This window comes from Dothidotthia symphoricarpi, assembly GCF_010015815.1.
Source record: "Dothidotthia symphoricarpi CBS 119687 unplaced genomic scaffold P153scaffold_12, whole genome shotgun sequence".
Lineage (NCBI taxonomy): Eukaryota > Fungi > Ascomycota > Dothideomycetes > Pleosporales > Dothidotthiaceae > Dothidotthia > Dothidotthia symphoricarpi.
The window spans coordinates 175,007-185,600 of NW_022985019.1; the positions used below are offsets into that span (position 1 = coordinate 175,007).

Genomic DNA, 10,594 nt, shown 5'->3' on the forward strand with positions numbered 1-10,594 from the left:
TCCGACGTGATGCACATCTTGGTCAGAATCCCGTAAGGGCCGCAAGGAGCAACAGCTATGATATGCCGAATATTGACGCAAAACGAGTACCTCCTAATGATAGAACAGTACGACGATGGTGCATCAAATCTCGCATCGCATTCAAAGGGTAGGAGCAGGAAGACTATCGAGGGATTTCAGAGGCAGCAGTGCTTGCCATCACTCATGGAATACCCTGAATTGATATCTGCATTACACACCGAAGCGTACTCATTCTGACCCTAAGACAGTTCAAAGTTAACTAGGCTGAGGCATACAAAAGAACCATTTGAAGGTTTTTATATCCTCAGCCAAACATACAACATTTCGAATTGCTCTTACTTAGAAAACCACAGAAACATCATCGCCTAACACTCTAAAAATTTGCACTAAACTTTCGTGATGGGTGTTGTGTCGACCACTGTTGGGGTGCTATACAAGAGGTACAGACATGATTGGTTCGGCGTTCTATAAGCAACGGACCGCAACAACAAACCATCGCAGTAACAAACTCGGAGACTTTCAAACACCTGCCAAGCAAACCCTCAATCAACACAACGGTCTCCAGCTTTATGCTTCTCAATGCCCAATCGACGGCGCCGCTTCCAACACGCTCTTGAACGCCGGTCGCGCCGACATCCTCTCGGCCCATTTCTCGATTCTCGGCCAGTTTTTCGCCTCCACGCCAAGAAACTTGAACATCCACGGCATTGCGAAAGGGTAGTAGGCTAGATCTGCCAACGTTGGCCGGTCCTTGACTGCGATGTACTCTTGGCCGGGCTTGGACAGCTGTTTCTCCAAGACATCCCATTGCTTGATGGTGTTCGAGTGGAATCTTGGAAGCCGGACCGTCAGTAACACATTCCATCGTCACAGAAGACTGCGCGTGCTTACTTTTCAATGGTACGAGGGAGCAGCACTGGGTTTGCTCTGGTGGGATATCCCTTGGAGAAGTAGAGCCAGTACTTGGCGGTGGCCCTAGATTGGAATTAGCATTGCCATGCGAGGAGCAAAATGCCGAGCTCATACCCTATCCCGGCAGTCTGGTATTCGGTCCATGACATGACAGCGGCCTTCTCGGCTGCTGTACGGCCCGTCCAGTCCCCGTTCGTGTCGAAGCGATCCGCAAGATACTGAATGCATGCAGTTCCCTCGAACACGATTGCGTCCTCTCCGGTGACAGGATCCCTGTCACGGATCGCGGGAACGTAGCGTTCGGGGTGGATTGAATAGTACCACTCGCTGTGCGTATCGATGATAGCAAGGACGTGCGGGGCGTTCAATTCTCGCGCCAGAATGAGTGGCTTGATGTAGTTGATGTACGAGGTCTCGTCGGCTGGCTTGGTCGTGAGACTCACAAACTCTTTGCGATGATATCTGTAGAGGCTCGCGTACCTTTGATAACGTAGAGAATGACCCGTCCATCGTACTCGGGATCTCCCACAACCACTTCTACATCCTGGAAGTAGGCATGCTTTCCATTTGTGACTACTTTGTCGTTGATAACAGACATGACGAACTGTTTTGTTTGGAGATGGATTTCTGGGGGAGCAAGATTACTGTCTGTCAAAAAGGGTCTGTAAAAAGAGTTTGAGGTTTTTCGCGCACCACACTTCTCCTTCTATAGCTGACACCGCATGACACACTCAGCGGCTCGCTCAGGCATCCGTAGTCATCTCATAGAGCCGACCGGCTTGGCCAAGGTTACCGTATCCCATGAGCCACTCCAATGTACTAACGGTCCGACAGTGTCTAATCAGGCGTCGAGCAAATACAACAACCCAAGTATTCTCCACAGACGACTAGCATATTGTATTGTTTTGCGACCGATTTCTTGCACGCAGCAACGCTATCACACCTCCCCACATCATGGCAGAACTATCTTCAAGAATGCAAAAGCCAGTGTCGGCCATCTTACCCAAGATCGCAGCAACCATCTCCGAACGAACCAGCACGACTCCTAAAATTGACCTCGCTACCGCAGAGAATTGGCTCCTCCGACCGGAGATCCTAGACATCTGCAAAGAGGCCGTACAAAGCAGCCTTACGTTGGCAGTAAGCAGCCATAAATTCCTCGACTGGAACGACGAAGGGTGTACTGACCGCTTAAATAGCATCTGTCCTACCCTGCCGGCTTCGGCGGAGATCCCAAGCTCCAAGCGACTCTTGCTACTTTCTTTAACAAATACTTCAATCCTGTATCCGAAGTACGAACGCAGGACATAGCCGTGACGCCTGGAGCAAGCAACTGTCTAGACTCATTGCTTTTCAGCATCTGCGAGGTTGGCGACAGTATATTGGTTGTCGCCCCATATTGGAGTAAGTCGGTACCAGATCTTATAGCAATTTCACATCTGACTCGTATCGAAGGTGGTTTCGACTTCCATTTCGTGCTCCGTCCAGGGATCAAGATCATTCCAGTTTATACCGAGTCTTGCGATCGCCTCAACGAGCCCAACCGTCTCTTGTCAGACTCTTTGGTCCCCGCTCTTGAGGAAGCTCTGCGGACGTGTGAAGATGCGGGTCGTGTAAAGGCGCTTGTACTGAGTAATCCGCATAATCCATTTGCGCGATGCTATCCGGAGCATGTTCTGGCTGAAGCTATCCACTGGTGTGCAGATCATAAACTGCATTATGTTTCTGACGAAGTATACGCCCTGTCTGACTTCTCCCGCGAGAACGATACACCGGATGGCAATGGAGACATGCCACCGAATGATGAGAAATCCCGCGATGAAGTTAATGACACCGTGATCGAAGCAAATCCCGCTACACCATTCATATCCGCACTCGCCCTCCATCTCGACGCTGAAAAAACACCGCCCATCAGCATCATCTGGAGCACATCCAAAGACCTCGGCTCCAGTGGCTTCCGAATGGGCGTTCACGTGTCTCGCATGCGCACTCCAGCACTCCAAGACAATGGCCACACCGACGAAAACCACATCCCCGAGTCCAGCCCTTCGTTACTCACAATATCCCTCGCTCTCTTGTCGACAACCCAGCTCCCGACAATCTCCATGCTCCTGACACATGCGCTGCTCACTTCTGCTTCTTTCGACACACTCGTGACACAGAACCGGCAACGACTGCGCCGCCACCATGGAGTTGTCACGCGAAGGTTACAAGGCTGGGGCGTGCCCTTCGTTCCGGCAACGAGCGGGCCGTATCTACTTGCGCAGCTCGGTGCTATAATGGAGGGTTCGCAACAACAGGATCGCAAGGACTCGCCGGTCGCCGATGAAACTGCGCAGAATGGACTTAGTGAACGAGGAAGAGTATCTGACTTTCAAGGCCGCGATGTGGCGGAGGTATTGCGGAGCGAAGCTGGTGTACTTGTAGCGCCCGGGCAGTCTTTCCACATGCGCGGTCAAGGGTTGGAGCTGGGCTGGGTGCGGATCACGTTTGCTGTGCCAATGGAAGTTCTCGAAGATGGACTAAACCGTATTGAAAGCACGCTGGAGCTGGGAAAATCTAAAAAGCCTAGAGGCGAAGTCGTGTAAGTAAAGCTAGTCAGCCACATCGAAATTCTGTTGCACCAGCACGCTGTGAAGGAAGCAAACGAGATTGAAATATGATTCAGTTCTACACACAATCTATCATGGCGCCGAATCCTCCTCAGTCGGCTCAGCTCCCAACTGACCAACTAGCCCACCTGCCGCAAAAGAACCCATGGCGACTGCACTAGTCACGGCAGGCATAGGCGCAGCGCAGTCTCCGATGGCGAATACACCGGGAACACTTGTTTCGTAGAATGGCTGGTTGGTCTTGATGACGCCCATCTCAGTCATTTCTAGCGAGAGTTGCTCGACGAAGGGACCGCTGACTTTGCATTTGGGCTTGTGAACCTGTGGTTTGATTAGTTTCTATCCAAATGAATCGGTAATGATGACTTACAACAAAGCCATGCGAAACACTAGATCCGTCATCCAGATGCACGATAGTCTCAGACGAGTCCTCCTTGACCTTTTCCAGCCGAGTTACACGGCGGTTGTCGACTGAGATCACAGAGTCGCTCCCCAGTGCCATGGCGACCTGCTGTTGAAGCTCAGAAGATCCATCGGTGTAGAGGACGACTTTCTTCGCAAGACGTTTGGCCATGCGCGACAGATGCAGAGCCGGTGGGAGCTTGGCAATGTCGCCGATTGCCAATACGCCAGCGGAGGCAGAGTTGCGGTCCTCGAATCCGTCGCAGAACAAGCAATGGTATCTGCATGTATCTCGTTAGTCTGCTGCGTTGTAATTGCTCTATCGAAAAGACTGAACGTACACTCCGCGACCCCAGACGTCATCATAGCCGGGAATGTCAGGATAGATATCAGTCATTCCAGACGCCAAGACGAGCTTCTTTCCTGTCCATGTCGTCCCTTTCGCATCTGTCGCCTCAAAGCGTCCAGCTTCGGTGCGACGAACCGACTCGATCTTAGTCTCCTCGAACTGGATTGTTTCGTAGCGCGCCAGAATATCTGAGCGGCCCTTTGCGCGGAAGTCGGCGGGATCGCGATGATCCCAGGTGGGCACGTTGTGCATGTGCTTGGTGCGAGCATTGCGGTAGACGCCAGAGTCAAACACGACAGCCGTGTAGAGTTGACGTGCGAGACCTGTTGCGACAGCGAGACCAGCTGGCCCGCCGCCAATGATGAGAACGTCGAGAGTAGGCATAGTAGTGGTGCTGTAGAAGGACTGGGTGTGTGGTCGAAATATGTTGGATGTGAGACAGGCTCGGACGTGTGGAATGAGGAAAAGGTTGGGGGCAGTTCTGAGGAGTCGCATTGTTGACTTGATATACTGTTGAAGTAGGTGCGAAGCTGTTGGCCTGTTGTTCGCGCTGACTTCTTGAATGGTTTCCCATCATGTCATGTTGTTCTAGCATATCATTGGCTAGTCGGCGACATATCGAGAGCATGTGAATGTTAGCGAGGTCAAAGTCTCCGACCGGGCGCGGCTAGGCAACGGGCCGCTGTAAAGATTTCCTGTTACGGTTAGCTTGTTTCTTTCCGCTTTCCTGATTTGAACCGAAGTAACTCACCTTCCATGCTTGTGGATGCCGGAACGGAACCAACATCTTACATTCTTGTGGAATACAGAAACAACGAGCAGCCATGTGTAATGCTGTGGCAGGCAACCGGGTCGGTCGCCGCTGCACTTTGCTCAGGTACATTCAGCTCGCTGACAGACGCCATCAGGTTACAAACATACAAAAACAGGAGGATATGGAGGATAGAAATCCAAAGACAAGGTTTTCACATTCTTCAAGAAAGACAAAAGATTATCAGACATCATCATGCCTTCCCATCCGTTCGGAGGAAACAACGCCACCACAGTGCTGGAAGGCCTACAACAAACCCTTCGCGAGTCTATTGACGCCTTGACTAGCCCCAAGGTAGCCGCCGAGTTGCAGGAAACACTTCACAACGACAAGCGCTTGCCAGACCAGGACATCGCAGGTCTTGCATCCGAAGTGATAGACCTCGTGTCCAAGATAGAGCAGCTACTTCAGCCAGCGCACTTGGTCCTGGCGGATCACTTTTTGGGTAGCGCCATGTTCTTGACTAGTTTTCGAACTCTCACTGACGCAACTCAGGTTACACCGACACCAAATGTCTCGTAGCGGCCAACGAGCTTCGTCTGGCAGATATCCTAGCTGACGGGCCACTGACTGTTCAGGAACTTGCACAAGCGAGCTCTGCGCGACCAGACCGCCTCGGTCAGATCTTGGTGCCACTTCGCAACAACGGCGTCTTCAGTTATGACGAAAGCGCTGGCACCTACGCCAATACGCACGTTTCGACCCTTTTGCACTCCAAACACTGGACGCAATGGCACAACTGGGTTGAACTGTATGGCAATCAGTTTTACGACATCGCTCGCGGTATCCCCCAGTCAGTGCGTAGTGACGCGACCCGATGGGCCGCCCAAATCAACTACGACACCGACATGAACATGTTTGAGTACTTCAACGCTCAGGGCTGGATGCCTCAACTGCACCGGACCCTTGGTGGCGGCGCAACAGCCATGGCGCCCGGCATCGTTGAAGACTACCCCTGGAACGACATCAGTGACAAGACTGTGCTCGACGTTGGCGGCGGAGGTGGTTCGTTCATCGCAACATTATTGAGGAACTTCCCTACGATGCAGGGCAGCATCTACGACCTTCCGCACGTCATCGCTCACACTTCCGACCTCTTCTCCCAGGGTGGTACGTTCGAAGATCTCACCGACCGAGTTCCGCAGGCACACCTGATTGGCGGTGACTTCATGAAGTGGGTGCCGCCATCTGAAGTTTATACGATGAAGTGGTGCCTGCACGACTGGACCGACGAGCCAGCCACAACTATCCTGCGCAACATCCGCAAGGCCATCGTGCCAGGACCAGTGAGTCGCTTGGTAGTCCTCGAGTCTATCCTCTCCGATGGGCGCATGGGCAGGCTCTCGAGGTACGGAGATATCAACATGATGATGACCGCGAACGGCCAGGAGAGAACACTAGCGCAGTGGGAGAAGCTGGTGAAGGAGGCTGGTTGGAAGATTGAGAAGATTCACCCGCTGAGGAACGCTTGGGTCCAGGCGATCGACCTTCGCCCTGCGTGAATGACCGAGAACGTGGTGAGAAGAACTCATATTTTGAATAAGATACAACTTAATCATGAAATCTTGCTAGAATCAATGGTACGGAATCGAGTTGTTAGAAAACGGCGAGACGGGCAACCCATGTTCCGATCTGCATCGATAATGATGTCATCATAGAATTTCGTGATTGGTCAACCCCTCCCTCCACATGGTCAAATCCGCGCGTTCGGAAATCACGGACACAGAAACACCACGTACCAGGGCGTCAATAATGTGGCAGCCTAAACTAACTTCAACGATAAATATGCCTTTATTGCCACCATGTTATCAGATCTGTCAGCTCAGCATCAAGCCTTACTCAGCTTCTTTCATCTATAACATCGGACTTGAAATATCCCAGCCATGTCACAGAAACCCCTGTCAATCCTCATATCAGGCGCAGGCATTGCGGGTTCCTCGCTAGCTTTTATGCTTGCGAGCCATCCCTCATTCAACCTCAAACCGGTCGTCACGCTTGTTGAGCGCTCCACCGAGCCACGCACCACCGGCCAGGCGATCGATATCAGGGGTCCTGCGGTGGGCGTGATTCGCCAGCTTGGTCTGGAGCAGAAGATTAAAGAGAGACACACGACAGAAGTCGCAGCTGCGTTTCTGAACTCCCAGGGAAAGATAATCGCCCAACTTGACTCTACCGGTGATGCCGATAAGCAGAATGCGACCAGTGAATTCGAGATCCTGCGCGGCGAGTTGGCGGGGTTGCTGCTTGATGAGGTGGAGATTGCAAGACAGACCAAGGGGGCGGCGGTGAATGTTGTGTATGGTGAGAGCATCAAGTCGCTGACAGAACAAGATGATGGCGTGGCAGTGCAGTTCATGAACGGGAAGGTTGACGCGCAGAAGTTTGATGTCGTTGTTGCGGCTGATGGGATCTTCTCGAAGACGCGGTCGATGATCTTTGGCAAGGACGACTCTCCGGACTTCATAAAGCCTTTGGGGTTGTACGTTGCCTTCTTCACTGTGCCACGTATCGAGCAGGATGACGATATCTGGCGTTGGTATCCAGCTGCTGGCGGCCTGGCCATGCACTTGCGGCCACATCGCAGCAAGAAGACCATGGGCGTCTATCTGAGCATCACCGCCCCAAAGAAAGAGCGAATCCCAGAGATTGACGAAGTGCTCACCAAGGATATCAACGCACAAAAAGCCATGATACGCGAGCGATTTCAAAATGTCGGCTGGCAAAGGGAACGATTCCTTGCTGCCATGGATAGCGCTGACGACTTCTACGTGCAAAACACATCCCAAGTCAAAACACCGCAATGGACTAGAGGTCGTTCTGTCATCGTGGGTGACGCAGCGTTCGCTATCATGGGCATAGGAACTAGTCTTGCCATGATCGGTCCCTATGTCATGGCCGGCGAGCTGTCGAAAATCACTTCCAACGATGCTGCTGAGGTCGCCGCGGCGCTGCAACGATACGAAGACATTTTCCGGCCATACGTTCAGAAGAACGACACCATGCCGCCAATGTTCCCCCAAATGATGAATCCGCAGACGAAGATGGGTGTGAGGATGCTCCAAACTACCCTCAGTTTTGCGTTCTGGACCCGGCTCCCGCAACTCGCACAATGGTACTTTGGCGGTGTTGGAGAAAAGAACGAGGACTGGAAATTGCCAGATTATGGCTGGTCAGCGGAGGCTCAGAAGACGTAGTTCTGCCGTGTATGAAGAGTGAGAAACGATCGTTATGGCTGGGTTTGTTCGGGAGAGATGGGATGTCACTATACGTGACAAGATTTGTGAAGCATACGACAGATGATTAGAACGGGTGTAGTAATAACAACTTTCCCCTCCAAAGGCGCACTCATTTTTCTGATGGAGATTTTTACTTTACACTGGCTTGACCATATTCGTCCGTCTTGATGATTGCGTCCATCCATTCATCCGCCCAAGACCTCCGAGACCGAGACCGAAGCCGACAACCCAAATCTCGGGAGCAACCGCACCCGTCTGCCGTCGTATCGAGCGTATTCCCCATCGCCATCCCCAAAACATTTATATATAAGTCTTGGCTCAACATATCTCCAAACTCGGACCGCTCCTCGCAATCCCCATTTCCGACCCACCATGCCAACCCAACGCTCCTTCACCACCGCGCTCATCGACCGCCTTGCAGCACGCCAAGTCGGCTTCCCCCCAGAAACCTGCTCCTACACAGTGACCAGCGTCCGCATCCCCATATCCTCAGGATCCACAGAATTCGAACTCGCAGCCGATTTCTACCAACCCGTGTTACCCAAAGGCGAAACCCCTGCTGGAACAATCTTGATTCGCTGCCCCTACGGCCGCGGATTCATCTTCTCGCTCCTGACCGCCCGCCCGTATGCAGCGCGCGGCTATCAATGCCTCCTCGTGAGCTGCCGCGGCACATTTGGATCTGGCGGCACATTTGACGCGTGGCGCAACGAGGCGCAAGACGGGGTGGGTGTTGTAGAGTGGATGCGGACGCAGGAGTGGTACACGGGGTCGTTTGCCACGATGGGGGGTTCGTATCTGGGCTTTGTGCAGTGGGCGCTTTTGCAGGATCCGCCCGAGGACATGGTGGCTGCTGTGATCCAGTGCTCGCCGCATGACTTTAGCCAGCATCTGTGGGGAACGGGATCGCTAGCTCTGGAATTCGTCACCTGGGGCGAGACGATGGTGCATCAAGAAGGGACGGGGTTTCTCGCGACGCTCAAGAGTATGAATACGCCGAGAAGGATGAGACCGGTTCTCGACCGCGTGCCGTTGGCGGAGGGGGTGAAGGAGTACCTTGCGGGGAGCGCGCCGTGGCTGGATTTCGTGGTTGATCACCCGGATACTTCGGACCCGTATTATGAGCAGATGAAATGCGGACAGGCGCTAGAGCGCGCAAAGATCCCTATCTTCCTGGTGGGCGGATGGTATGATGTCTTCGCGCGACAGACAATGGAGCAGTACACTCGGCTCAGCGCGCACAACCCCAACATCGCGCTCTTAATGGGTCCATGGCACCACATGCAAGTCGGTCTGCAATCATCAATCAACTGGAAGTCGTTCAGCTGGATGGAAGAGCATCTCGCCAAGCGCCCACCGCGCGCAAAAGACGCAGCAGTGAAGTACTTCACAACGGGGGCCGAAACCTGGCGCTCAGTCGACAAATGGCCACCCCCAACCCACGCGAAGGAACTACACCTCCACCCCAACAACCTCCTCGCAGACACCAAATCATCAACTCCTCACCACTCCTCCTTCACCCTCGATCCCAACGCCCCCACCCCCACAACAGGTGGCAACCTGCTCCTCGGCGGCGGAAGCGCAGACGACACGTCGCTCTCCCACCGCGCAGACGTGCTAATCTTCATCACCGAGCCCCTTCCCTCGGACCTAGAAATCGCCGGTCCCATAGTCGTCGAGCTATCCCACTCCAGCGACGACCCGCACGTAGATCTATCTGTCAGGCTCAGCGAAGTCAGTGCGAAAGGGCGGTCGCGAGGGATCACGAATGCATACCAGCGGCTGGACGTGCAGCGAAGCGAGAGCATTGTTACCCTCTCTTTATACGAGCGCGCACACGTGTTCAGGAAGGGGAATCGCATCAGGCTGATTATTGCGGGGGCGTCGCATCCGCAGTTTGCGATTAATGAGGGGGTGGGGGTGGATGAGGTGTCGGGGAAGCTGAGGTGCGTGACGCATACGATTGCCTATGGGGGGGATTGCGTTTCGAGGGTGGTGTTGCCGGTTGTGGTGTAGGGGTTGACGATGTAGTGGCAAAGTACAGCATTGGTGGATCGCCTAGAAACTGGTCAGTCTACATGTCATCGCGCCAACTTGTCGTTTTTGTTACTTACGGATGTACGCTGGAGTCTAGCATGCTCGCTCTCTATCCGTCTATCAACAACGCAGCCTGACGTTACAAACGCAGTGTGAGGTACAGTTTAATAATATCTGTCCGTGCGTGACAGGACATTCTTTGTAGCAGGACGCT

At 53.2% G+C, this 10,594-nt stretch overlaps 6 protein-coding genes across 6 annotated transcripts; 4 read left to right on the forward strand and 2 right to left on the reverse strand.

The window, feature by feature from the left end:
* Positions 1–385: 385 nt before the first annotated feature.
* On the reverse strand, positions 386–1,637 carry P153DRAFT_397394 (glutathione S-transferase). The gene is made up of 4 exons (XM_033671560.1): positions 1,414–1,637; positions 1,048–1,354; positions 913–996; positions 386–853 (listed from the first exon to the last, which is right to left on the reverse strand). Exons 1-4 carry the CDS (start codon positions 1,529–1,531, stop codon positions 598–600), a joined length of 765 nt encoding a protein of 254 aa, XP_033522696.1. The 5' UTR covers positions 1,532–1,637; the 3' UTR covers positions 386–597.
* On the forward strand, positions 1,488–3,577 carry P153DRAFT_367475 (PLP-dependent transferase). Its single transcript, XM_033668285.1, has 3 exons — positions 1,488–2,073; positions 2,133–2,337; positions 2,389–3,577. The coding sequence occupies exons 1-3, from the start codon at positions 1,888–1,890 to the stop codon at positions 3,519–3,521; spliced, it is 1,524 nt and encodes a 507-aa protein (XP_033522697.1). The 5' UTR covers positions 1,488–1,887; the 3' UTR covers positions 3,522–3,577.
* Positions 3,578–3,617: 40 nt separating this feature from the next.
* On the reverse strand, positions 3,618–4,680 carry P153DRAFT_293533 (FAD/NAD(P)-binding domain-containing protein; the record flags this gene model as incomplete). Its single annotated transcript, XM_033663899.1, has 3 exons — positions 3,618–3,866; positions 3,916–4,228; positions 4,289–4,680. 3 exons carry the CDS (start codon positions 4,678–4,680, stop codon positions 3,618–3,620), a joined length of 954 nt encoding a protein of 317 aa, XP_033522698.1.
* A 384-nt stretch (positions 4,681–5,064) lies between these two features.
* Positions 5,065–6,609, forward strand: P153DRAFT_423561 (putative O-methyltransferase; the record flags this gene model as incomplete). The annotated part of the gene is made up of 3 exons (XM_033672437.1): positions 5,065–5,147; positions 5,205–5,552; positions 5,603–6,609. The coding sequence occupies exons 2-3, from the start codon at positions 5,303–5,305 to the stop codon at positions 6,607–6,609; spliced, it is 1,257 nt and encodes a 418-aa protein (XP_033522699.1). The 5' UTR covers positions 5,065–5,147; positions 5,205–5,302.
* Positions 6,610–6,993: 384 nt separating this feature from the next.
* P153DRAFT_263184 (FAD/NAD(P)-binding domain-containing protein) lies at positions 6,994–8,166 on the forward strand (the record flags this gene model as incomplete). Its single annotated transcript, XM_033662845.1, has 1 exon — positions 6,994–8,166. A coding segment is annotated over one exon (1,173 nt), but the record flags the coding sequence as incomplete, so codon positions are not given.
* An 831-nt stretch (positions 8,167–8,997) lies between these two features.
* On the forward strand, positions 8,998–10,350 carry P153DRAFT_267147 (alpha/beta-hydrolase; the record flags this gene model as incomplete). The annotated part of the gene is made up of 1 exon (XM_033662875.1): positions 8,998–10,350. A coding segment is annotated over one exon (1,353 nt), but the record flags the coding sequence as incomplete, so codon positions are not given.
* Positions 10,351–10,594: the final 244 nt, after the last annotated feature.

What these genes read in the sequence shown, in the direction of transcription:
- P153DRAFT_367475 (XM_033668285.1), top strand. Translation starts at nt 1,888, where the DNA reads ATGGCAGAACTATCTTCAAGAATGCAAAAGCCAGTGTCGGCCATCTTA. An exon ending in AAAGCAGCCTTACGTTGGCA is followed by an intron (nt 2,074 to 2,132) that starts GTAAGCAGCCAT and finishes CCGCTTAAATAG; the next exon opens with CATCTGTCCTACCCTGCCGG. An exon ending in GGTTGTCGCCCCATATTGGA is followed by an intron (nt 2,338 to 2,388) that starts GTAAGTCGGTAC and finishes CTCGTATCGAAG; the next exon opens with GTGGTTTCGACTTCCATTTC.
- P153DRAFT_397394 (XM_033671560.1), bottom strand. Translation starts at nt 1,531, where the DNA reads ATGTCTGTTATCAACGACAAAGTAGTCACAAATGGAAAGCATGCCTAC. An exon ending in CATTCTCTACGTTATCAAAG is followed by an intron (nt 1,355 to 1,413) that starts GTACGCGAGCCT and finishes CGACCAAGCCAG; the next exon opens with CCGACGAGACCTCGTACATC. An exon ending in CTCCCTCGTACCATTGAAAA is followed by an intron (nt 854 to 912) that starts GTAAGCACGCGC and finishes CCGGCTTCCAAG; the next exon opens with ATTCCACTCGAACACCATCA.